The 26,975-nt window shown below is 44.1% G+C and overlaps 1 protein-coding gene across 1 annotated transcript; it reads left to right on the top strand.

Annotated features, from left to right (window-relative positions):
* Window positions 1–1,543: 1,543 nt before the first annotated feature.
* On the top strand, window positions 1,544–26,021 carry dhrs12 (dehydrogenase/reductase (SDR family) member 12). Its single transcript, XM_055644881.1, has 10 exons — window positions 1,544–1,834; window positions 9,271–9,404; window positions 12,223–12,305; window positions 13,833–13,928; window positions 15,931–16,012; window positions 17,729–17,790; window positions 17,956–18,060; window positions 21,426–21,516; window positions 21,641–21,778; window positions 25,255–26,021. Exons 1-10 carry the CDS (start codon window positions 1,779–1,781, stop codon window positions 25,392–25,394), a joined length of 987 nt encoding a protein of 328 aa, XP_055500856.1. The 5' UTR covers window positions 1,544–1,778; the 3' UTR covers window positions 25,395–26,021.
* Window positions 26,022–26,975: the final 954 nt, after the last annotated feature.

Below are 26,975 nucleotides of genomic sequence, written 5' to 3'. Positions count from 1 at the left end.
TCTTTGTTTACATTTTATCGCTGTTTGCTTTGTTGTTTGTTCTCCTCGCTAATAATGATCTATTCTCCATTTTCCTTGAACCTCATCCCTTTTCGGTCGCTTTCACACCTTACACTTCCTTATCTCTGTGTCTCCCTCTCCCCTGATTCAGTCTGAAGAAGGGGCTCAACCCAAAATGTCACCCATTCCTTCTATCCAGAGCTGCTGCCTGACCCGTTGAGTTACTCCAGCATTTTGTGCCTATCTCCAACATGTTAACTGGTCTCTTTTACCACAACTGGCTGAGTTTTTCCAACTTTTCTGTTTATCTTAATGATACAGCGTGGAAACAGGCCCTTCAGCCCAGCAGGTCCAGGCCAACCAGCGATCACCTGTACACTAGTCCTGTTATCCCAAATAAGCATCCTCCAGCCTAAAGGGTATTTTTTTACAGAAGCCACAAACCTGCATGTGTTTGGAATGTGGAGGAAACCAAAGCACCAGAGAAACCCAAGCAGCCACAGGGAAAACGTGCAAATTCCATTCAGACATCACATCACCCATAGTCAGGATCAATGTTTACATATTCTGTTGTGCTGCTGCAAGCAAAAATGTCATTGTTCTGTTTGGGACTATTGACAATAAAACACTCTGGATGAAGTATTGGTGAAGCTTGAAATCTTATGCGATTAAGCGACAGTGATGTCATAAAACTCAAGTACAAATCACATTAGAAAATTTAAAAAAAAAGGACAGAGTGTGTGTGAACAAGTATTGCTGCTGCCTCGTAGCCCCATTGATCTGGAATGAAATCCTAAACCCCACTGTTGCCTTTGTGGAGTTTGTACCTTCACCTTGTAACTGCATGGTTTCCTCTGGGGCTCCAGTTTCCTCTCACATCCCAATGACGTGCTGGTTGATAGTTTAATTGGCCGCTGTCATTTGCCCCGAGTGTGTAGGTGAGTGGTAGAACCTGAGGGAATGAAAGAAAAAACATTTATTGTACTATTGTTTATTGTTTATTTATTTATAATGTTGTTGTGTTAAGCTGCAGCAAATAAGTATTTCATTGTTCTTGTCCCAGTGTAGATGGCAATTAAACACTCTTGATTTGACTTGGAATATGAGGAGAATAAACACGAATTAATATAGGATTAATGTAAATGGACTATTGATGGTCAGCATGGACTCAATGGACATATTTATTTGCTGTATATGCCTCAATGGGCATCTGTATCGTGAGGAAACTTTGCAAGGGTTTGATCCAGGAGAGGTTGAATTGTTAGGAATTAAGACAGTGCTGTTTATTTGTCATATGCACTGGATATGAACCTGAACAATTCCTTCGCTCCATAGATGCTGCTGCACCCGCTGAGTTTCTCCAGCATTTTGTGTACCAATGGAATTCTTACTTGCTGTGGTTTTACAGGCACGGGATCACGGTGCAATGTAACGGGGGTTAATAATGAGGAAAGAAATACGAGCTATGCCCCGAGGAGGTATGAATGGCAACAGAAGAACGGTTATCAAGAGTCAAGTGTCATATGTCCCAGATATAACAATGAAATTCTTACTTGCAGCAGGACAATAATATGTAACAATATCTGAAGTGACACCCAGTGTAATGATGCTGAGTGGGGACCGGGAGCCTCGCTTGTAACCTCTACACTCCGTTTTGCTTCCGGAGAATAAAATATGTTTGTTATGAAAGACAAGGCGAACACGAGTTGATCGGAGAGGTTACATAACCGTGGCCTGAGCGGCGCCGTGAGACGGTGGAGAGGAGCAGCGGCGGCAGCATGTCTTTGTACAGGAACGCCGTCTGGTTTATGAAGGGGCTGCGAGAGTACACCAGGTGAGTCCTGCCACAAGTCACCTCCCCTCGCATCACCCGATGCTTTATTCTAGCTCCAGTTAAACTTTAGTGGTACTTCCCCCAATTTGGTTATACTTGTTGCATTTAAAAGCTGCTCGTTAGTCTGGGACGCTGCTGTCTACTTTCATCTCCCGCTGCTGTTTAACGTTGGCACTGGCCGTGTTGCAGAGGGCCGGCGCGGGGTTACTGGAAGGCATGTCGGAACTGCGCGGGAATTTGATCTGCTGGCCTTGGGGTGATTCTGCGATACCGCCCTCAAATAAAGCGCCTCTGTCCCACTGAGAAGAGCCATGCTCGCTGTCTAAAACCAAAGCCTGGTCCCCCTGGTCCGGCGTTTACCCTTTAAACCAGACACCCCTACAGCACTCACACCCCGCCCATAGCACGAACCAAGGCTTTCATAACCTTCCCAGCGGGACACGGCGCTCAATGATTGCTGGGAGTTGGAGTTTCACTTATTTTGGTGTACTTCCGGACTCTCAGAATACCAGATTTTAATTTAGTTTAGAGATACAGGTGGAACCAGGCCCTTCAGCCCATCGAGCACGTTCATCATAGATCACCCGTTCGCACTAGTTCTATGTGCAGGAAGGAGCTGCAGATGCTAGTTTATACCGAAAATAGACACAAAATGCTGGAGTAACTCAGTGGGTCAGGCAGCATTTCTGGAGAAAAATAATAGGTGATGTTTCAGGTCAGAACCCTTCAGTCTGAAGAAGGGTTCCGATCGAAATGTCACCTATTTTTCTCCAGAGATGCTGCTCACCCATTGAGTTACTCCAGCATTTTTTGTCCGTCTTAGACAATAGACAATGGGTGCAGGAGTAGGCCATTTGGCCCTTCGAGCCAGCACCGCCATTCAATGTGATCATGGCTGATCATCCCCAATCAGTACCCCGTTCCTGCCTTCTCCCCATATCCCCTGACTATGCTATTTTTAAGAGCCCTATCTAGCTCTCTCTTGAAAGCATCCAGAGAACCTGCCTCCACCACCCTCTGAGGCAGAGAATTCCACAGACTCACCACTCTCTTTGAGAAAAAGTGTTTCCTCATCTCCGTTCTAAATGGCTTACTCCTTATTCTTAAACTGTGGCCCCTGATTCTGGACTCCCCCAACATCGGTAACATGTTTCCTGCCTCTAGCGTGTCCAAGCCCTTAACAATCTTATATGTTTCAATGAGATTCCCTCTCATCCTTCTAAACTCCAGAGTGTACAAGCCCTGCTGCCCCATTCTCTCAGCATATGACAGTCACGCCATCCCGGGAATTAACCTACGCTGCACTCCCTCACTAGGGCTCTGTACAACTGCAGAAGGACCTCTTTGCTCCTATATTCGATTCCTCTTGTTATAAAGGCCAACATAGCATGTATGCTTTCTTCACTGCCTGCTGTACCTGCATGCTTACTTTCATAGACTGATGTAAAAGGACCCCCAGATCCCGTTGTACTTCCCCTTTTCCCAACTTGATGCCATTTAGATAGCAATCTGTCTTCCTGTTTTTGCTACCAAAGAGGATAACCTCACATTTTTCAGCATTAAACTTCATCTGCCGTGCATCTGCCCACTCCCCCAACCTGTCCAAGTCACCTTGCATTCTCATAGCTTTCTCCTCACAGTTCACACTGCCACCCAGCTTTGTGTCATCTGCAAATTTGCTAATGTTACTTTGAATCCCTTCACCCAAATCATTGATGTATGTTGTAAATAGCTGCAGTCCCAGCACCGAGCCTTGCGGTACCCCACTAGTCACTGCCTGCCATTCTGAAAGGGACCCGTTAATCCCAACTCTTTGTTTCCTGTCTGCCAACCATTTCTCTACCATGTCAGCACTCTACCCCCAATAACATGTGCCCTAATTTTGCCCACTAATCTCCTTATCAAATGCTTTCTGAAAGTCCAGGTACACTACATCCACCAGCTCTCCCTTGTACATTTTCCTCAATTACATCTTCAAAAGATTCCAGAAGATTAGTCAAGCATGATTTCCTTTTCGTAAATCCATGCTGACTCGGACCGATCCTGTTACTGTTATCCAAATGTGCGGCTATCTCATCTTTTATAATTGACTCCAGCAGCTTCCCCACCACCGATGTCAGGCTAACTGGTCTATAATTCCCCGTTTTCTCTCTCCTGCCTTTCTTAAAAAGTGGGATAACATTAGCTACCCTCCAATCCACAGGAACTGATCCTGAGTCTATAGAACATAGGAAAATTATCACCAATGCATCCACGATTTCTAGATCTTCACACGATCTTCACACTAGTTCTATGTTATCCCACTCTCCAGGACAACAATTCCTCCTTTACAACTGAACTGAAGAAAAGTATGATTTTGGCAATTTACAGAGGCCAATTAACCTACCAGCCCGCAAGTCTTTGGGATGTGGGAGGAAATCGGAGCACCCACAGGAAACCCACGCAGTCACAGGAAAAACATGCAAACTCCACACAGACAGCACCCGAGGTCAGGATCAAACCTGGGTCTTTGGCGATGTGAGGCAGCAGCTCCACTGTGCTGCCCCATCGTTACAACACACAAGGAGCCCACTGGTTCTACGGAACCAGCACACTGTCCCCATGACCCTGTACTTTTTCTTTCACGCCAGATTCTCTCCAAGCTCCCTTTTGAATGCTACAATTGAACCTACCTCTACCAGGCAATGTAGTCCAGATGGTGAGCTTTGCCATGTTCCTTTGTATCTGTATTGTTTCTTCTACCAGTCACATTCATTCTTCATCCTTTGTTCTTGACGTTTCTACCTAAGCAATGGCTTCTCTCTGCCTATAGTTTTTTTAAACACCCTTATCCCAACTTCCTCTGTTCCAAGGAGAATGACACCTGCTACTGCAACCTGTCATAGTCATTGAGTCATGCAGCGTGGAAACAGGCCCTTTGACCCAACTTGCCCACACCATCCAACATGTCCCATCTACACCAATTCCACCTGCCTGCGTTTGCCACGCATCTCTCTGAATTGTCCTATCCATGTGTAGGAAGGAACTGCAGATGCTGGTTTAAACCAAAGATAGACACAAAACGCTGGAGTAATTTAGCGGGACAAGCAGAATCTCTGGAGAGAAGAATGGGTGACCTTTCTGGCCGAAATGTCTAATGCTTTCACTAGTCTGACGAAGGGTCTCGACCTGAAACGTCCTTCACTCCTGAAATGCTGCCTGTCCCACCGAGTTACTCCAGCTTTCTGTGTCTATATCTTCGGTCCTATCCATGTACCTGTCCAAATGTTTCTTAAACATTGCGATAGTCCCTGCCTCAACTACCTCCTCCGGCAGATCGTTCCATACACCCACCACCCTTTGTGTGAAAAAGTTACCCCTCAGGTTCCTATTAAATATTTCCCCCCTCATCTTAAACCTATGTGCTCTGGTTCTTGATTCCCCTACTCTGGATGTGAGACTATGTGTGTCTACCTGATCTATTCCTCTCATGAAACTGAAATCCATCGTCACTGGACTCATTCTAATAAATCTCTTCTGCATATGTTCTGAAGCCTTTACACCATGCTAAAGTTTACATTGCCACTTCCCAATCCTCCATCCAGAATATAATACTGAACATTTTAAAGGCAGCACGACGTGACAAACCCTGTTACAGAATGAAATATCCACCTTTTCCTCGGGGTTGGGAGTTATTGACTTCATCAATGCTTTCATTTGTGTCTCCATCTACAGATTGTGAAGGAAAACACAAGACCCTTTGTAGGCCTGTTGAGACTCGCTATGTTCCACTAGTCCTTATGGCATGAGAATAGGTTGTAGAGAATAAGACCTGCATAAATGTTAAAGCTCCCCTAACTCAGGTTGTCAGCTTTGTTTAGCATTGTCTATGTTGCTAGTCACACAGATTCCATTGTCCTGTTTCCTGACTCCAGGCTATTGGTTCCCAATGCACTGAGAAAGTTAAATCAACAGGCACAAACTAGCACATCCTGTACCCCTGCGGAAAATAATCAGTCAGCTGGATTGTACTTTGATACATTAAATCATAAATCACCCTGGAAATGAACTTAGAACCATTTCTTTTCCTCCAGCTAAGGTAAAAATCTACAAATATTTATGTAAAAAAATAAAATCAAAAACCATAATCATGAGATTAAACCAAATCTTAATCCTATGTGTACATGTTATATACTTTGCCATTCCCAGTGACAATGGGTTGGAATCCAGAAGGATTAGTGCTGTGGCTTTTGTGATTCATTGTTTACTTCATTAAGAAAGGGATTATAGATGCAGGAGGCTGGTAGGCGGCGGTAGGCGGCGCGGCTCTGGCCAGCAGCGGCCTCTGCAGTCTGTCCGCGTTTTTATTATTTTCTGTCTGTGTTTTAATGTTTATTTTTTTGTTGGGGTGTGTGTGTGGGGGGGGGGTAGGGATGGGGTGGGACGGGGGGGGAAACTTTTTAAATCTCTCCCTGCACTGGAGACCCGACCTTTTCTCGTCGGGTTTCCGTTGTCGTTGGGGCCGCAACGAGGAGCGGCCTCCAACAGGAAGAAGCCGGGGACTCTGGTGCTACTCACCGTCGCCGTCGCGGGGCTGGCCGAGTCCGGAGCGGTTGGAGCGGTGGAGGAGCGCTGCTGCTGCCGATGCCGCTGCTGAGTCGGAGGCTGCTACTGCGGGTCTGCGGACGGCGGCACCGGGAGCCCGCGGATCCCTGGAGGGAGACCGCTTTTCGGGGCTCCTGCAACGGCGACTTCTCCCACCCGTGTTGCGGGGTTGAAGAGCTCCTGGAGCGGGGCCTGACACCACTGCCCCGCGCGGCTGGAATGGCCGCGGGACTTTACGAGCGCACGCCGGGGGCTCCAACACCAAGACCCGGTGTGCGACCTCGCACCACCCGGCGTGGCTTCGGTGGCCGCGGGACAATCGCCATCGCCAGCCGGGGGCTTTGACTTTGACTCTGACATCGGGGGGGGGGAAGAGTGCAGTGGAGAGATAAGTTTTTTTTGGCCTTCCATCACAGCTATGTGATGGATGTTTATGTAAAATGTAATTGTGTTGTGTCTGGGGTCTATTTGTGTGTAATGTATGGCTGCAGAAACGGCATTTCGTTTGGACCTCCAGGGGTCCAAATGACAATTAAATTGACTCTTGACTCTTGACTCTTGGTAAAAGCCAGCGTTACTGTTATTAAGACCTGATCCATCATCCAATGTCTTTTTGTCCCCATCCTTGTTAACAGCAGAATGCATTCCACTGATTGCTTACACCAACTGCAGCACCTAAAGGTTCTGCAGCCAAGTAGACTATCTTTCTGAATCCCCCTTTAATGGTTTTGAAACCCCATGAGTGGGGGAGATTCCAGGGACTCAAGTGAAACAGGTATTGGTGGTGTTCTCTTGGTTGGTTGTGAACCCGTGGATGGAATATTGACACAGGGATTCTGTTAACCACAGGCGGGCGCTCCTATACAGTTCATAGTGCAGCAAAAGGCTGCATAATCAACCTTGCTCCACGGTGGGAATAACAAGGAATTTGCTTCCTCTCTCACATACAAACAGATCACTTCACATGTGCCTTGTTGATAAGTATAGTGAAAAGGTTTTGCTCTTAATGTATAACAAATCTAAGATCATGGGTGCACCTAAACACATGCACATGTATGTGTGCTTGCATGTTTGTGTGCAAGTGCATGCGCATAACATGTGCGTATGAGAGTATCCATGTGTGTGCACGGGTGTGTGACAGTGTATTTTTTTTAAAGAGTGTCTGCATGACGGCACACTTGTGCCTTTGTGTGTGCGTGCACATGTAAATGCATGAAATTGTTTGTCATGTGAACATACCATCAGGAGCATAGTCACATAGCAGAGAAACGGGCCCTCAGCATAGAGGCATGCAGCATAGAAACGGGCCCTTCAGTCTGCTCGGTCCATGCTGACAATAGTGTACCCATCTACACCAACATCAATCTTCATCCCATCCAGACCATTACTGTTGATAAAATTATGGATTATATGACAGAACTTCAACTCCCTTTCCCTGTCCTGCTGCGGTAACCTTTCACCCCCATTTCTTAGCAAGAGTCTATCTCTGCATTGACAATGTTCAAATATTCTACTTCCACTGCCCTTTGAGGGAGAGAATTTCAAAGCCCTACAATCTCACGAGAGAAGAAATCCACCTCTTGTCTCAAATATTTTTTTTAACATTGACCACTGCGATACATTTTCCCACAAGAGGAATCATTCTCTCCAGCCTGTCAGCATCCATCAAGATATTATCTGTTTCAATCAAGTCTCCTTTCTAAATTCCATCATACACCAACTTGCGCAATCTTTCCTCATAAGGCAACTTGCTCATTCCATGTATGTGTAAAAATGTAAACCTTATCCAAATTGCTAACACACATTAACATAGACTGCATGGACATCGTACTCCAGAAGTGCTCTCATCAATGCCCTATATTACTGAAGCATAACCTTCTGATTCAGAATTGAATTCCCTTGGCAAGAAGCATTTGCAATGTTTTAGCTTTCAAGTTGAATTGCATTTTTTGTCATATACCTAAGTACAGTGAGGTTACAGGTACAGTGAAAATCTTGCTTGAAGCAGCATCATAGGCACATTAATTCAGACAAACAAAACATAAATTATATATAACTTACACATAAGACTACACATAAATTAGGCATGACAATAAAAAGAAGCAGAATGCATTAAAAATACATTAGTGCAAAACTAAATTGGAAAAAAAAAGTCCAGGATAGTCCAAGTTGCTTTTGTGATGATTTGTGATACCTGCACACTAGCCCTCTGTATATAGTACACTAGCAATACCCAGCAATACTCTGCAATCCATCACCACCTAGATGGCATGCTCTTGGATTTCCTGAAAGAGTGCCGGAGAACAATTTCATATTTTCTGTCATTATACTGCAATTACTATATCTTTGTCCTTTCACTTAACGCAACCATGCTTCTTTGTAGCCGCCTCTTGCTCTCTTCACAATTTGCTTTCCCACCATCTTTGCATCATCAGCAAATGTAACGACCGCACATTGCGTGCACTCATCTGTGCATTTGCTCAAATTGTAAAATGTTGAGGCCCTACCACTCATAACACCTGCTGACCAGAAAAAGACCAATCCATGCCTTCTCTATGTTTCATGTTAGCTACATGTTGGGCACGTGTGTAGAAAGGAACTGCAGATGCTTGTTTATGCCAACAATATACGCAACAATGCTAGAGTAACTAAGAGGGTCAGGCAGCATCTCTGGAGAAACAGGATGTGTGACGTTTCGAGTCAGGACTCTTCTTCAGTCCTGACCTGAAACATCACCCCTCCTTTTTCTCCAGAGATGCTACTTGACCTGCTGAGTTACTCTAGCACATTGTGTCTATCTTAGCTACATGTTGGAGACTCTCTCACTCCCAGTGTTGCTTGGTGTTCTACAGGAGTGGATATGAAGCTGCAGCACAGCAGTTTGGTGCAAAAGATCTAGATGTGGATGTGACAGGAAGGAGCTTCATGATCACGGGAGCTAACAGTGGGATTGGCAAAGCTGCTGCTCTGGAGATTGCAATGCGAGGTAGGTATTTCCATGTGCATGAAGGAACTCCAGATGCTGATTTACACTGAAGACAGTTTACACTGAAGTGTGTATATATTTATATTATGGCCTATGGACACACTTATCTGTTTTGTAGTAAATGCCTACTATGTTCTGTTTGCTGAAACAAAGCAAGAATTTCATTGTCCTATACAGGGACACATGATAATAAACTCACTTGAACTTAAACTTGAAGATAGACACAAAATGCTGGAGTAACTCAGCGGGACAGGCAGCATCTCTGGATAGAAGGAATGGCCCCATTTTTTTTCTATCCATAGGTGCTGCCTGTCCCGCTGAGTTACTCCAGCATTTTGTGTCTATCTTCGTAGGTATTTCCATAATCCTTCGAACAGAGCTTTGCTCAGGTGGATTATCTGTACTGGTAAATATTGAGGATTGTTTATCTGGGAGGAAACATGCTAGCCAGGAATGCTCGAAGTCCCCTGGACATTTGAAATGGTTCCATTACCCTTGGTGCCATTATCCTTTCTGAGTCTCAGCAGGTTGCACGTTGTAGAGTGTGCTTGCTGCTGAAGATTGGCACAAAAGGGAAGGAAGGGTCATGAACAATGCATATAAATGTTGAGCCGCTCCGACCATCCCATTCACCTCTCGCTCCTCATATTTCTCCCTCTATCTTGCCTGCAACTCTCACCACTACTTGCCGCATCTTCCTTTTGCTTCTTGGTCTCTGGTTTTGATGTAAATAGGGAAGGAAGGTAAATTGGAGGCTGTGGGTGCCTGCAAGGGGCAGCAGTTCCATGAAGGTGCCGCAGAAGAAAAACTTTAGACAAGCAAGCCACATTGTACCGGCGTGACTCAGTGAGTCAGGCAGCATCTGTGGAGGAAATGAATAGGCAATGTTTTGGATCGGGACCTTTCTTCAGACCATCCAGACATTGCAGAGATCAGCAAAAGGTCAACACTGATGCCTCCAATGTGTTTCTTCTGCACAACCTCCATTGGATGCTGCCCCATGCATGCCTCCGTAGCTTCCAATGAATGGCTCCATGCCTATTTACATCAACACATCTTTATACCCAACATTTACTTCTCTTCTCTGTTAGCATAATATCCGAGGCAAATTTACCTGAATGCATGGTGTAATATTTGAGACCATGTAAGGTCCTGTTGTGACTAGCACAAAGAAAACACGTCCGACATCTTGTAAGTAAGATTTAATCTGAACAACCCACAGAAACTTCTCGAAGGGCACCTGACCTCAATCACGAGGCATAGGCATTTATATTAAAGGGGCACTGGCATTTATATTACATATACATCACATGGGATTAGTCGTGGTGCGAATGGCACCCACTTCTCCTCCATTCCCTGATCCTGGAAGCTATTGGCCCCTCTTCAGCTCCAATCTAATTCCCTTCAGATTCCACCTCTTTTGTGTCCTTGGTCTTCATTCCATCGGTTCCTGCATTGGTTCCTGCCGCCCATGGTTTGGGCAGGAGGGTGCTGTATCCTCTCCCTCAGCCTCCGCGGTATTTTTCCACCCAACCCTTCCTTGCAACGAACCAAGCAAAAGGTGCGAGGACCGACTGCTTTTGTAACTGTGATCAGCCAGCGTGGCTTCTGCGAGCTCTCTGTCCCTAACAAGTGACATCTCCCTCCAAAACCCTTCAATCCCCCATTGCATTTCACGCTCCACTGGCTGATCCTAGGTCCACTGGGGGTTGGAAACTAAGAATCCACAGGAGAGGAAGCATCAGGATACACAGTAACAAGGCTGGCCTGTTGCACTTAAGAAGCAGCTCCTGTGAATTGAAATTCTTCAACGTTCTGGGTAATCTTGCGACTCACCAGCCCAGATCACGGCCCCTGTGTTCACCTTCTCCATTTCCCCCACTGCCCTCCTTGTGTTTATATCCTTCTTTTATTTAAGAATGAAATGCTTCAAGTACCATCTGACAGGCAAGAAAGTAATTCCTTTGTAGTTCTGGTTCAATCAAAGTCCATAGTTTTGAGACTATCCCCAGTCCAAAGTTTATATTTTGAAAAATATTAATTCCTCTACACTATATTAATTATTAAAATATTAATTCCTTTCCTCTGCCCTGCAAACAAAAGGCATGTAACCAAGAGCGAAAAACAGTGCTGGAGGAACTCAACAGGACAAGGGACATCTGTGAGTCTGAAGAATGGTCTCAACCTAGAACATCATCTGTCTATTTCCCTCCTCAGTTGCTGTCTGACCCACTCAGTTTTTCCAGCACTGTTTCTTGTTCAAGATTCGAGCACCTGCAGTCTCTTGGGTCTGCATGTAAACAAGGCATACTGTAGCTCAACGGAGATGTCAGTTAATGAGTGATCTCTCAACCAGTATTTCACACTGAACTTTAACTGGTGAAGGGGTTAAATGATGATGCATTAACCTGAAACTGGGCAGAAGGGTTTATTGTATCAGTAATTTGAGAACTGAGTACAGTCACCTTTTTATAACTGTGGGGGAATATTTATTATTTCCTTCAGACACAAGTGCTTTTGAAGATTGAATGTGCAGGGCGCCTTCAAAGGTTGTAAAATTGTGACATTCCACTGGATTCATTTCTTCACAAATTCCTGTCTCACAACTCAGACCTTTGAAATTGGTGGCATCCTGTCATGGACACTGGCTAACAGGTGAATGGTAAACATGAGATTGGTGGTAATTAAGACATCTGCAAGAAAGGGAAATGTTTTTCCTAACTGATGGAAGACTGTTACTGGAATTTCAAAAGCTTTCTCTTTCTGATTCTCTGGCCACTGACTATTGTGCTCAGTAAAACCCTTTGGCTTCCCACAGGGGGAACCGTGCACCTTGTCTGTCGAAACAAAGAGCGAGCCGAAGAGGCCAAAGCTGAGATTGTGAAGGCCAGCAATAATCAGGTAAAGAATTTTGTACATAATTATTTTGTGAGACTATAAAGTTGGTGAGTGACAGTAAACTTGTTTCCATACACCTTTTAACAAAGTGATACTTGGGGCGAGGACTGTGAGTTGCCCATCCCATTCAGTGTACCTTCCTTCCTGAGGCAGTAAGCGTTTCCTGGAATCCACATTAACAACATTGCACCTCCCTTACTCTTTGGATAAACACTGATAAACACAGGGCGGCACAGTGGCGCAGTGGTAGATTTGCTGCCTTACAACGCCAAAGACCCGGGTTCGATCTCTGTAGAGTTTGTACGTTCTCCCTGTGACTGCGTGGGTTTCCTCCGGTTTCCTTCCGAACACATGCAGCTTTGTAGGTTAATTGGCCTCTGTAAATTGCCCCTGGTGTGTAGGATAGAACTAATGTATGTTGGTTGGCGTGGACTTGGTGGGCCAAAGTGGTTTCCATCAAAGGATCTTTGGTTTCCATGCTGTATCTCTGAACTAAACTGTTGTGCTGGCTCATGTTGGCAACGCTCCCGAGACGCAACAGCTCCACCAGCAGAATATTCTGAGTACTGCAGCTGGCAACTTGCATACAGAGCGATGGTTCATTGACAAATCTGCTGAGATTCCCATTTATAATTTTATGACAGGCATTCCTCTTTTTAAGTGGGCTGAATCTTTGTCCAAATAACGGGGGAAAGGTTTTCAGAAGCAGAATGACTATGAAAATGCCTCAAGTTATTGTGACCTGTGGCACCTTCGTGACCTTATTGAACTCAAATGTAGCCAAATAGAAAAATCATATTTTTAATTGAGGGCCCTGGTGCAACAAAAATAAAAATTTGCATTTATTTATCAGTTTTAACATTTGGCAATATTTCAGCTGAAGCGCAGAATATGATCAGAATGGAAGTTTTCATAGAACGTCATAGGAGGCTAGTTAAGGTAGAAGGACGTGGGAAGATGTCCCGGAGTATGTGTCCCTTACAACTGAGTGGGTGGCTCCCAGTGATGGAATGATCAGTGCAGGTCGCCGTGGGTCTTGAGACTAAAGCCAACCTGAGACATGTGGAGGAACAAGCTTGGAAGGTGTGAAGGATTGAGTAAAGTTGAGGCACGAGCATTTGAGAAAGGCAATGTTGGACTCTGATCTGGCCTCCAGCATTGCTGTACAAGAGGGGAGCTGTTCCGCTGCGCTAGTCGAGTTGCATCTAATGGAGAGGTGGGTGGATGGGGTAGTGTTGGGGCTTCTGCGGAGAGGTAGTGACTTCCCAGTCAAGAGGCAGCAGAGATATTGGGAGAGGCGGTGGGGACTTTGCAGAGATGTGGTGGGGCTTTTGCAGAGAGGTGTGTATGTGTTTTTATTGAGAGGTGCTGGTCACTCTGTAGAGAGGTGTTGGGCTGCATTAGCAGTAAACATCTTGTTATCCTACCCCAATATAAAGACTGACCGTCCATAGGGAATTAATGTAGCTGTCAGGCTAGCCTCATTTCTGTTTCAACACTGAAGATGTGTCTCATCATTGTATTTTGAAGGATGTTTTTGTTCACATCTTGGACATGTCAAGACCAACGGTGATCTGGACATTTGCTGATCAATTCCAACAAACTCATGGCAAGTTGAATGTTTTGGTAAGGCTTTTTCACACTCTCACCAGAATGTTTTCATTCCACTTTTCATGGTGATAGAAATCCACACATTCTAGACAGGAAAGTGGAGACAACCAGTACTGACCTGTTGTGCTGGCTGTAGGGAGTATGTGGACCCTCTTCGGATCATTGACCTTGTCGTGGTGAAGAGGCTTGCGTGACCCCATGATTCCGAGAATGATGCCGTCGGAAGCACCAGCTTCTGGTAGGGCCACCCATGGCGGTAAGGGCGAGGATGAGGGTACAGACTAAGAACGATCCAATCTACAAGACATCAATTGTAGACTAAGCGGACAAAGTTATTTTGAACCCAACGTAGTGAAGGCGAATGAAGGCTGCAACAGATCTATCAGCTCCAATCGTCTTGGTTCTCTTGCCATTGGAGTTAGTTGATTGATTTGTGAAGGGCCGAGTGCTTCTTGGAGTACAACATCAAATACACGTTAAACAAACACATGCACAGGCGTCTTCCTTCTGTGAGCTGCATAGCCAGGATTAGACTCATAAGCCACCTGAGTCCATAAAAACAACAGAATGTAGACGCCTGACGAGGACGATGTGGCAAAGAAAACGGAGCCTGTAAAAGGGATGTTGGAATGTGTGAACACACAGGACCAGTTCACTGACCACGTTGACATGCTGTTGATACTTGCGTGGATAGTACGTAGTTGCACTCGAATGATGTCTCCGTAATTGGAGTGATGTGCCGATTAAAATGGATGGGGAGAAAAGAGCATTTATAAGTATGTGAGTGCGTAACTATAACAACCGAGATGAATGTGGATGTACAGCAGCAGCAAACCACTCAGCCCAACCATACTTGTCAGTGTTGTGCTTCACTTGAATCGAATCTCAGTTTTCCGCATCCAGATCTATCATTGTGGCTCTGGGTTCCCCTCCCTCGTGTGGTTGTCTAAGCTCATCATAGTGGATTACAACTGCCTGCCTCAAGCAAGATCCACCTTCTCACTGTTGTTTGGGTGGAGAGGTTCTTAATAGTTGGAAGAAACTTAAAGGATAAGAGGCCATTCAGCCCAAGTGTTTGTGCTGGTTGAAGAAGAGCAGTCAGCGCAGTCCCACCTTCCAGTGTTGGGTCCATACTTCTGCAGGTCACAGCTCTTCAGGCCTCTCCATGGCCAAGTGCTGTGGGGAGGGGGTTTCTGCCTGCATTGTCCACTGCGGAATGAGTTCAAGACCTCCGCACTTACTGGCTGAGAAAATAGTTCTAATCTTCCCACCCGTCTTCCCACCATTTACGTTAAATCTATGCCTGCTTTTAATTTGACCCCTTCACCCCAAGGGAAATAGCATGGTGGTGCAGCAGTTGATGTTGATGTCTGATGGCTCCAGGGTTTCCATCTGACCTTGAACGCTGGCAGTGGGGAGTTTGTAAGTTCTGTCCGGTGGTCCAGTTCCCTCCCATCTCCCAAGGATGTGCCAGTGGGATAATTTGACTGCTGTGAATGACTCTTTTGTGTCGGAGGGCAGGGCAGAAGAATCCCATTGGAGTCCATGGGAGCTGGGAGAGAACAGGGAAACAATGATGAATATACAGTGTGCAATTGGGAGCGTAGTTTGTCTTGTATTCTGGCTGGGAACCAAGCCAAGTGAGTTTATAAGAGTCAGCCATGACCCAGATGAATCACTGAGCAGAATTGAAGGGCTGAATGGCCTTATACTATCTCCCATCTTTTCCTCTGTCAGCTCAATGTGTGACAGCTACATTGTCTACTGCAGTCGGATATGGAATTGGAATTTGTAATGTAATGTAATGTAATGGGAATTTGTAATGGAAGGCACAGTCCTTGTGATGAACCTTTATGGTGATCAAAGCTTAATGTTGTTTAAACAAAGAACTAAACTAGGCCGGACAGAATCCAATCAGAAAACTCCCCATTAAACTGTGGATAATGTTTGTTCTGTATATGGAGCTTCGAGATGGCAAATTAATCTTGTTTATGTTTATTTGCGATTCTTTTGCCAGATCAACAATGCAGGGTGCATGATCAATGAACGCCAGATGACTGCAGATCAGTTAGAAAGTAATTTTGCAACAAATACCTTGGGTAAGTTATTAATTATCTACTTTGGAAACTCTGGTGCACTTTGACATTTGCTCATGGGAATGTCCTGGTATTGAGATCTCTAGCGATTCCTTTGGAAGATGCACCCCAGGCGAGTGGTCACGAATGCTGCAGTTACTGCTCATCGCCTGTTTCAAATTTAAGGATATTAGGATGTGAGAAACAGTCAGTTTCTGGCGCCTCAAAGTGACTAGTCCTGTGCCTCACCCACTGGTCCACTGGATCTCCATACACGTCACGATGGGGTTCCGCTACCGAGAACGGTTCGTAACCAGAATGGTTTGTATGACGGAAATGAACAAAAAGCATGCATGTGAGAGGGTCAGAGAAGCAGCAGTGAGGGGGGAGTGAGAAGACGGGGGGGGAGCAGCAACCAGTCGCTCTCACCGACTCGGTGAGTGAGCGGGTGAGTTTGCACAATGCCCTCAGCTCTGCTCGGCCTAACCCCTGCCCCAATTGTTGAGACTCATTCCCATGTAAAAGTGTCCATGTCGGGTGTTCAAAACTCGGGAAGGGCCTCCATTCTGCAATTGCTGTTGTACCCAAACATTTAATGGTCTGAGAGTGGTCAATGATGGAGCATCTGTCATTCCACTCAGGTGGTAAAATCTCAAAGGTCTACAACCCTCCACCTGAAGAAGATTCCCTTCCCCTGCCCTTCCCATTATCCTGATCTTCTCACCCAAAAGGAAGTCGTTTCTCAGCTTCTGTCCCAATAATCTGGTTCCTTTCAATGAGTCACATTCAGAACTGCGCTGCAAAACTGAGTTGAAACCAATTCACAGAACGGCCCCTTATGTCAGTCAATCTACCTTGCACCAACTCCAGGACAAACACAGTCTTGAAACTTATGAAATCTGGCATGCTGGAGACTTGAACAGGGCTGATGCAGCACATTTTCCAGACAATTTGATATTATTTCTATTAATGCGACAACATGCTTTTTAATTGACTTTTTTTCCTCAAAGTTACTCTGCAATAAATTTCCCTGTGAAGCAGGTTAAAAGGAATGTGAAACTGAGGTCCTGGTGAGAGGGGAATAAACATAGAAACATAGTAAAAAGTTGCAAGAGTAGGCCATTTGGCCCTTTGAGCCAGCACCGCCATTCAATATGATCATGGATGATCATCCAAAAATCAGTACCCCGTTCCTGCTTTCTTCCCATATCCCTTGATTCTGTTAGCCCTAAGAGCTATATCTAACTATCTCTTGAAAACATCCAGTGAATTGGCCTCCACTGCTTTCTGTGGCAGATAATTCCACAGATTCACAACTCTTTGGGTAAAAAAGTTTTTTCTCATCACAGTCCTAAATCAATTGTAAAACAGTTAATCTTAAAATATGACGGTACACAAAAAAGCTGGAGAAACTCAGCGGGTGCAGCAGCATCTGTGGAGCGAAGGAAAAAGGCAACCTTTGGATTTCAGCCCAAAACATTGCCTTTTTCCTTCGCTCCATAAATGCTGCTGCACCCGCTGAGTTTCTCCAGCTTTTTTGTGTACCTTCGATTTTCCAGCATCTGCAGTTCCTTCTTAAACACTTAAAAATATGACAATTGGCTTTCAGGTCCCCACACTCCTCTTGCACATCTAGGAAGACAAAAAGCATTGTATTAAAAGATAACCACTGTACAAGTGACCCCTTCAGGGTTAATGATCTTGGTGAATGTTTACTTCAGGTGTTCCTCTTTTCCACAGGTACGTACATTCTCACAACAGCTTTGGTGCCTCTCTTGCAAAAATCTGAAGATGCCAGGGTGGTGAGCTCATTTTCATTTACTATCACACATTCTACATTTTAAGTAGCAGCTTCATGTGTGCTTGCTTGATCTGTACTATCTCCTCCACCCTCTCTCCTCTCCCAAATACAAATATGTTTGCAACCACTTTGTCTGTTCTGACCAAACACTTTCCCTGATTGCTAGATCACGGTGTCATCCGGAGGAATGCTGGTTCAGAAGCTAAATGTGGAAGATTTGCAGTTTGAGAAAGGGCAATTTGATGGGACCATGGCTTATGCACAGAATAAGGTTTGTCTTTTGAGGTTAAACTACTTACCCCCTGTGCTCACAAAGAGTTGCCATCTCTGTTAGTCCCCCAGTACAATAGTGCCCTGCCCTCCTTTGGTAATAAGCAAGCAATACGACTTTTCATTGAGCTGAGTTGATGAATCTTTATTGTCAATAAAACATCTTGCACCAAATATTAAAAAAACTGGTAAATGAAACTAATCTAGGCCAAATAACAAACTAACAATGTGTCGGAAGGAACTGGTGGTTTTTATTGAAGATAGACACAAAGTGCTGGAGTAACTCAGCGGGTCAGGCAGCATCTCTGGAGAAAAAGGATGGGTGATGTTTTGGGTCGGAACCCTTCAGCCAAACAAACAAGTTGATATAGTTTATTTGGAATTACGTATGGCGACATTGTGCAAATTATTTAGTATTCACTGGCTAAAGACTGCAGTACAATGCTGGAGGATTAGAAGCCCAATGTACCTTGTAGAATGTAATAAAAACTGGTTGCATCTGATCTTCAGCTGGTATTTTGATACAAATTTGTGGGTGGATATTGATTAATGTTCATCTCTGGTACACTAATTGGTACAACTTCCCCAGGGCACAAATATGTTGCGTTAGGTTTACTGGAAGTTTAAAGCAAACGCACCTATTTACTGCACAGGGAGTGTGAGAAAGGGCTTGTGGAATTCCTCAGCCCTGGAATGAGTGTTTATTGGAAACCCTATGTGGTCTAAACCTGAAGACAATGTGCTGCTTCTCCTCATGGTGCTCATACAGTTGATATTGCCCTAAGGGTATTTTCTTGGTTTACATCAGAGCGTTTTTGGTTTACATCAGACCACCGAGTTTACTTGGATTACATCAGACCACAGATCCGCACCAACCAGCGATCCCCGCATTCTTACTTGGATTGCATTCTAAGACAGGAACATTTTCTCTTTCCACAGATGTTGCTGTGTTTTTCTGTCATTTTCTGTTTTTGTTTCAGATTTCTTCCATCTGCAGTTTTTTTAATGATTTCCAATTCCTATGTATTTACTTGTTAGAACATGAAGTAGACCATCCAGCTAGTTACAGCCCCCAGCAGAGCAGTCCCATCAGTCCCATTCCTCATCTCCTTATTTCCCTGTAATTCCCTGCAACATATTCTCCCTCACATGACTGGACATTCCTTTGATTTGTTTGTAACTGCCCTACACTACGAGGAAATTCATTTAAGCCACCAGCATGTTTCTCATATTTTACGTTAGTTTAGAGATACAGCGCGGAAACAGGCCCTTTGGCCCACCGAGTCCACACCGACCAGCGATCCCCACACATTAACACTACCCTAGACACACACTAGGGACAATTTTAAAATATTTATATCAAGCCATTTAACCTACAAACCTGCATGTCTTTGGAGTGTCAGAGGAAACCCAAGATCTTGGAGAAAACCCATGCAGGTCACGGGGAGAATGTACAACATCCGTACAGACAAGCACCCAAAGTCAGATCAAAGCCGGGTCTCTGGCGATGTAAGTCTACCACTACGCCACCGTGCCCATGTTAGAGGAAACCCGCCTATGTCTCCGTTCCATAAATTTGGACATATAATCCAGGGTCACGGTGCAGTATAGATTGGAGGAAGTACTGCATTTTAATTTTTAAATAAATTGAGGTCCCTAAGGCTGGATGTAATATCACACTATTTAAAGAGACTTTTTACAGTAATCCTGGCCAATATTTACTTTTCAACCAACATAATGAACAACCTATTTGATTGTTTATTTGTGAGATTTCACTGTGCTGGGCTGCTTTTTTCTGAACATTAACTATTTCCACACCAAGTTATAAAATAAAAACATAAAATGCTGTAAATACTGAGAAAGTCATGAGGCATTTGGGTAGAGAGAAACAGCCAGATTCATGACTTTTTATGCTGAGTAAAGCCAACATTTTGTTTCGATTTTCAGAATTTGCTTTTTTGTTTATTTTTTGATTTCTCAGTGCAGAGCTTTTGTGAATGCTCCTTATATTATCGAACATATTTTCTGTTGAAAGCAGCAACTTTCATGCACCATCTTGTCCGTCTTGTGTTTGTCAGCAAACACTTGGCATGTCAAGTGTAGGAAGGAACTGCAGATGCTGATTTAAATCGAAGGTAGACACAAAATGCTGGAGTAACTCAGCGGGACAGGCAGTATCTCTGGGGAGAAGGAATGGGTGACGTTTCGGATCGAGGCCCTTGTTCAGACAAATGTGTCAATGCAGGTTTTATTTTGTACAGCTTTCCCTTATTTCCCCCCGGTATCTACTTATTTAATCAGGACGACAGATAGCACAATGGGCTAAGAGTTCGGCTGGCGACCGGAAGGTAGCCGGTTCAAATCCCGCTTGGAGTGCATACTGTCGTTGTGTCCTTGGGCAAGACACTTCACCCACCTTTGCCTGTAATGGAATGTTACGGCGGTAGGCGCGGGCACACCGCGACGCCCTGTGTCTCCCTTTCAAGGGAGATGCTAAAAATGCATTTCGTTGTCTCTGTACTGTACACTGACAATGACAATAAATTGAATCATTTCATTTAATACTTTGAAATGTACGGTATTCTGGATTTAAGATGCACAAAATAAATTTGAAGAGAATGTATAATTGATGTAATACAAGTAATGACACAAAGAAGATTTCTGAATTGCATATACTCATGATAATTAACTCATATCCACAATATTGTACTTCCGATGCGCACAAATTGGGGAGATTTTCTGCACTGTTGGGCAGGACCAGTTTATATTTATTGGGGCTGTCAAGTCAGAGTAATCCTGGTTCCAATGTTATGTCCAACGTGGCCAGATCAACTGATCGCACAAGTGTTTTAATAGCTCCTGCCAATTCTATATTTGGAGTCATCAAACAAGATATTAAAACCTGTCTCTCACAGCACTGCCCAATCCAACGAGTATTTCTCGCATGTTGTGTTTCTATTTGCAAATGATGATACTTTATTGTCACATGTACTTGGTACACTGAAAGAAATACTTTGTTTTGCATACAATACACAAAGAATGCGAACAGTCACTGACAAAATAGGGGACAGACAAAATTACAAAGTATTCATTATAGTCCGTCTTCGTTCTCGGCGAGACCCACGCGGGTCCGTCCCCCGCCGACTGCCGGCACTCACTCGGGGCACGGTCCCCGACCTGTTCATTCACCGATGGCTCTCCGATGGCCCTCCACGCTCGCCGACAACCTTCCTTGCTCGGCCACCGGGTTCATCCTTGTCTTGATGGCTGTCGGCTGAGCCCGATCATGATCGCCTTTGCGCCGGCAGCTGGGTCCGCTCAATGCTTTAACCACCTTTCAGTGTATTCCTTGTTTTCCCAACCCAGCGTCAACAAGTAATTATGACGGAACAATGGGCCAAAATGTACAAGGACATCCACTTCTCCTCCATGCACCCTGGCTGGGCTGACACCCCAGGTAATGTCAAAGATAAGAGTAAACTAACCAGTTTTCAATGCATGATGTGCAGTAGTATACACCACATCTTTAAATGTTGTTTGATTTGATTCTATATTAATGTTGTCTTCACTTCTCCGGAAAGCTGTTAGAATTTCCATGCCCGACTTCCATGCAAGGATGAAGAACAGGTTGAGGACAGCAGTTCAGGGTGCGGACACGTTGGTGTGGCTCGCCATCTCCAACAGGGCCTTTCAGGAACCCAGAGGCCTTTTCTTCCAGGGTAAGAGATTGGTCCACTTGGACTGCCTAAGGGTACATTTGTGCCCAGCTTATCACCGCAAGAAACAAACCATTCAGATGAACTTACAGGGCAGTCAGACAGTATTCAGACCCCTTCACTTCTCCACATTTTGTTACATTACAGCCTTATTCTAAAATGGATTAAATTCATTTTTTTATCATTAATTTACACACTATATCCCATAATAATAAAGCGAAAACAGGTGTTTAGAATTTTTTGCAAAGTAATTAAAAATAAATAACTGAAATATCACATTTACATTAATATTCAGACCTTTTATTCAGTACTTTGTTGAGGCACCTTTGGCAGCGATTACAGCCTCTAGTCTTCTTGGGTATGACGCTACAAGCTTGGCACACCTGTATTTGGGTAATTTCTCCCATTCTTCTCTGCAGATCGTCTCAAGCTTTGTCTGAGTGGGTGGGGGGGCGCCGATGCATAGCTATTTTCATGTCCCTCCAGAGATGTTCAATCGGGTTCAAGTCTGGGCTCTGGCTGGGCCACTCAAGGACATACACAGACTGGTCACGAAGCACCTCCTGCATTGACTCGGCATTGTGCTTTGGGTCATTGTCCTATTGGAAGGAGAACCTCCGCCCCAGTCTGAGGTCCAGAATGCTCTGGAGCGGGTTTTCATTAAGGATCTCTCTGTACTTTGCTCCATTCCATCTTTTCCTGCTGCAGAAAAACATCCCCACAGCACAATGCTGCCACCACCATGTTTCACTGTAGGTATGGTATTGGCCAGGTGATGAGTGGTGCCTGGTTTCCTCCTGAAGTGCTGCTTGGCATTCAGACCAGAGTTCAATCTTGGTTTCATCAGACCAGAGAATCTTGTTTCTCATGGTCTGAGAGTCCTTTAGGTGCCTTTTGGCAAACTCCAAGCGGGCTGTCGTGTGCCTTTTACTGAGGAGTGGCTTCTGTCTGGCCACTCGACCATAAAGGCTTGATTGGTGGAGTGCTGCAGATATAGCTGTCCTTCTGGAAAGTTCTCCCATATCCACAGAGGAACTCTGGAGCTCTGTCAGAGTGACCATTGGGTTCTTGGTCACCTCCCTGACCAAAACCCTTCTCCCCCGATTACTCAGTTTGGCCGGGTGGCCAGCTCTATTAAGAGTCCTGGTGGTTCCAAAGTTCTTCCAGTTAAGAATGACGGAGGCAACTGTGCTCTTCGGAACCTGCAATGCTGCAGAAATTGTTTTATAACCTTCCCCAGATCTGTGTCTTGACACAATCCTGTCTCGGAGGTCTACGGACAATTTATTCGTCTTCATGGCTGTTTTTGCTCTAACATGCACTGTTAACTGCAGGACCTTATATAGACAGGTGTGTGTCTTTAAAAGCACCCGAGATTGGGGTATGGATTTAAAATTGGTTGACAGAGAGAAAAGTAGGAACAGACTTACCTACAATGAGCAGGATGGTGAAGCGGCCTGCACAACCCTAATACTACCTCAGCAACGGAACACACCGGATCACCTCTTGCACTACCATGAACTTATTTGCTAATTGTGTTTTGCACTAATACGTGTTTTTTGCACATTTGCTTTCTTTTCAGACTTTGTGTATTTATGTCTAATGTTGTCTTCGACTCTGTGATCCTGCTGCAAGCCTGATTTCAATTGTACCTGTACCTCACTGTACTTGGGCATTTCACAATGTACTGAACTTCACGATTAGAACAGGTCATGTTCAGGATGCCTGACCTTGAAGAGTGGCGAGCCTCATAGATCAATGCTCGCGGCCCCAGTTATTCAGAATGTATCACTGATTTGGATGAGAGAACTGAAAGTAATATATTGAAGTCTGCTGCAGAACATGAAACTGGGATTGTAAATTGTAAGGAGGATGCAAAGAGGATTGGAAAGGCAATTGCAAAGCTCACAAGGTGATTGGGAAAGGTTGGGTGAATAGGCAAATGCCAGCAGGCGAAGGAAAATGAGAATAAAATAGGTTCTAAAACAGAAAGAATATTGATTGAATGTTGAGATTGGGAAATGTTTATGCGCTAAGGTCACTGAAAGCAAACATTTTGTGGCAGAAACAGATAAGAAATCAATGTTATATAGATATTTGCTGCAACAGAATTTGAGTACAAGAGAAAGGAAATCTTTCTACAACTTTACAGAGCCTTGGTGGGGCTATACCTTGAGTACTGTGTGCATTTATGGCCTCATCCTAATAAAGGATATAGTGCAACAACGATTCACCAGTCTGATTCCGGGGATGGTGGGACCATATTAAAAGGAAAGATTAGGTTGACTGGGCTGTGTTCACGAGTTTAGAAAAAACAAGATGAGATTTCATTGAAACATGTAAAATTCCAGGCCTTGAGAACCTCTGGAACCGGGGTCACAATCCCAGGATATGGGGTAAGATATTTAAAACTGAATGGGGGAGAATTTCTTCATTTAGAGGGTACCGAGGCTGTGGCAGAGGTGAAGTTCCTGAGTATAGAAACATAGGCAATTTCTCATCATGATTTCTAGTCACAAAAGGCATGAATACGTATCGGGGTAGAAATATGATATTGAGAGTATCTGATAAAATTGTATTTAGTGGTGAAAATTAGAAAGGCCAAATAGTCTACACATATAAGTTGACCATTTGAAACCAAAAAAGTTTTGATAGCCTCAAAGCATTGGAATTACCATAATGGTATTATATGACAGACTCATACACTTAAGGGCCTGTCCCACTTACGTGTCCTTGGCACGCTAATTACGCAACCTCGTGGTCGCGTTGAGCCGCGACGGTCCCGCAAAGGTCGCGCGTGACTTCAATCTACCGCACAGCGGTCTGGAGCGCGTGACGTCATTTGAAGATGGACACAAAATGCTGGAGTAACTCAGCAGGACCGGCAGCATCTCTGGAGAGAAGCAATGGGTGATGTTTCGTGCCGAGAGTCTTCTTCAGTCCGAAAGAAGGGTATTGACCCGAAACGTCACCCGTTAATGTCTGCCAGCTAGTCCAATAGAACTAAGTTGTTGACACACCTCAGGCATATTCACAAAGGGGTGGTAAGTCCTGGAACCTTGAGAGACATCGAGAGAAAGCTTAGGTCCAAAGTGAAAGTAATCCATCAGTTTCAAAGAACAAAAAATGGGCACAATGGGGGGGAACTATCTCCATAGTGTTACACAATTTGAGAATAAGACTGGAACCACTCCACTCCCTTCATGACTTTATAACTTACAAGACAGTTAGAAGTGTATTTAAAGAGGAATAATTTCCAGTGCTATTCATTTAATAAAGTTTGAAAATTGATTGTTGCAATTAAATATTGGGCATATTTGTTGTGTCTCAGTTTCAGATCTGTTCTTAAGTATAAGCTTTAATTGAAGCACGTTAAATGATTATGATTCTCTAAGGCATTCCATAATTTTCCTTGCATTGGTTTTCAAATATCATTCTTTAAAAATGCTATGCCTATTTTTTTATTTCTGCTTGCATAGATCGGAAACCAGTGCCTTCTCATCTATTTCTGGCCCAAACAAGAGCAACACCTGCAGAGGACGAGAAACTGATGAAAATGCTGGAGGAATTAGCAGAAAACTTTAAACTGGGTGCTCACGGAAACACCAATCCAAACTGAAGTCTTTACACTCATTCAGATTTTCACAGCAGCCAAAAAAAATCCTGATCCATTTGATTCATGTTGGAGAACCTCAATACAAATCAAATGACAACTCATCTAACATTTCATGATATTCATTTCAGTATTGCATTCACCTATTATCACACTACAGTGGAGAACAGATTACCTTAATTTTTAGCAACTTAACTATACCTTGAGTAGAAAGTTGATATGCAGCCAGCCTTTACTCCATTTTGTGGTTCCTGTTTCTTCATCCCATGGGCAATATCATATCTTTGCCTTTTTATTCCTATCTCCTGCTTTTTCATTGTCTGCATTTACATTTTACTTTATTTGACTCATCACAGGATACTAAAAGCTTCAGCTGCTAATTTTATAGTTAGAACATCAATCCTACAAGGGACATTAACTTGGTTTCTTGGTACAATAAAGAGTTGACAGTTGGAATATCAGTGTATTTTCACCAAATGCACTCAACTCTGTTGCATATTTCCAAATTCTTCAAGTTCTAATTTTCAACAAAAAAAGTTTTTTACATAAGTATTTTTATATGTATGTTCAATGCTTCCAAGATTGATCCAATTGCTCGTTTGCATACAATTAATAAAATATCAGCAATTTCAACATTTTGGTTATTTTGTACAATCATTTATCGCAAGACTGTTATCTCCACTCTGATCCAGTGAACGTTTGGCACAGGCTGCCTAGATCTTGTATCAGGTTGTATGAATTCATAAATACTTCTGGTCAACAAGTTTGATTGTAAAAAGTTAATTGAATTACTATTCCATATTGGTAGGCAAAATACAACATTTTGAGAATTCCTACAGTATCAACTGTTCTGTGGATCAAGGGATTCCATCGGCCCACTTCACAAAACACTGGTCACGTGTTTATGCAGTTATTTGAGAGATTTCTATGTGCATTAAGCCAGTGAAAAGCGACAATGAACCTTCTGAATTTTGTAGTCGGCAGGGCAGTACTCTGCATATTGCCAACTTGGACAATTTAACATTTTTTTATCAAGCCAATTAACCTACAAACCTGTAAATCTTTGGAGTGTGGGAGGAAACCGAAGATCTCGGAGAAAACCCACGCAGATCACAGGGAGAATGTACAAACTCCATACAGACAGCACCCGTAGTCGGGATCGAACCCAGGTCTCTGGCGCTGCATTTTGCTGTAAGGCAGCAGCTCTACCGCTGTGCAGCACCGTGACTGCTGCACACCAATGAGGTGTGTAAAGTGTCAATGAGGCTTTTACATAAGCAACAGATCTGGGTGCTGGCATTTGCAAATGATTTTGAGGCAGCAAGGACAGTAGTGGGATATCAAGTCCAGCCTGACCATCATTGCTTCAGGGATGCGGCAATACAACTGTTTATCGGTTGGGAGTGCTGCAACAAAGATCAACATTTACTGTTTGGTCTTTGACTGAATAGCCGTTGGGGCATTTCAGAGTCAACCATAGTGTTACACACCTGGAGTCACATGTGGCACAAGGTCAAAGTGTTCATTTTCCAAAACTAAGAGGTGAACTTTTATGACTATCTGGAAGATGAACTGTCACTAGTGAAG

The sequence above is a fragment of the Leucoraja erinacea genome, chromosome 13 (genome assembly GCF_028641065.1).
Source record: "Leucoraja erinacea ecotype New England chromosome 13, Leri_hhj_1, whole genome shotgun sequence".
NCBI lineage: Eukaryota > Metazoa > Chordata > Chondrichthyes > Rajiformes > Rajidae > Leucoraja > Leucoraja erinaceus.
Note: the sequence above shows the minus strand (reverse complement) of the source record. Positions and strands in the feature narration are given on the sequence as shown.

Coding starts and splice junctions, on each gene's coding strand:
- dhrs12 (XM_055644881.1), top strand. CDS start 1,779: ATGTCTTTGTACAGGAACGCCGTCTGGTTTATGAAGGGGCTGCGAGAG. Junction 9,405..12,222: donor TCTGGAGATTGCAATGCGAG/GTAGGTATTTCC, acceptor GGCTTCCCACAG/GGGGAACCGTGCACCTTGTC. Junction 13,929..15,930: donor ATGGCAAGTTGAATGTTTTG/GTAAGGCTTTTT, acceptor TTCTTTTGCCAG/ATCAACAATGCAGGGTGCAT.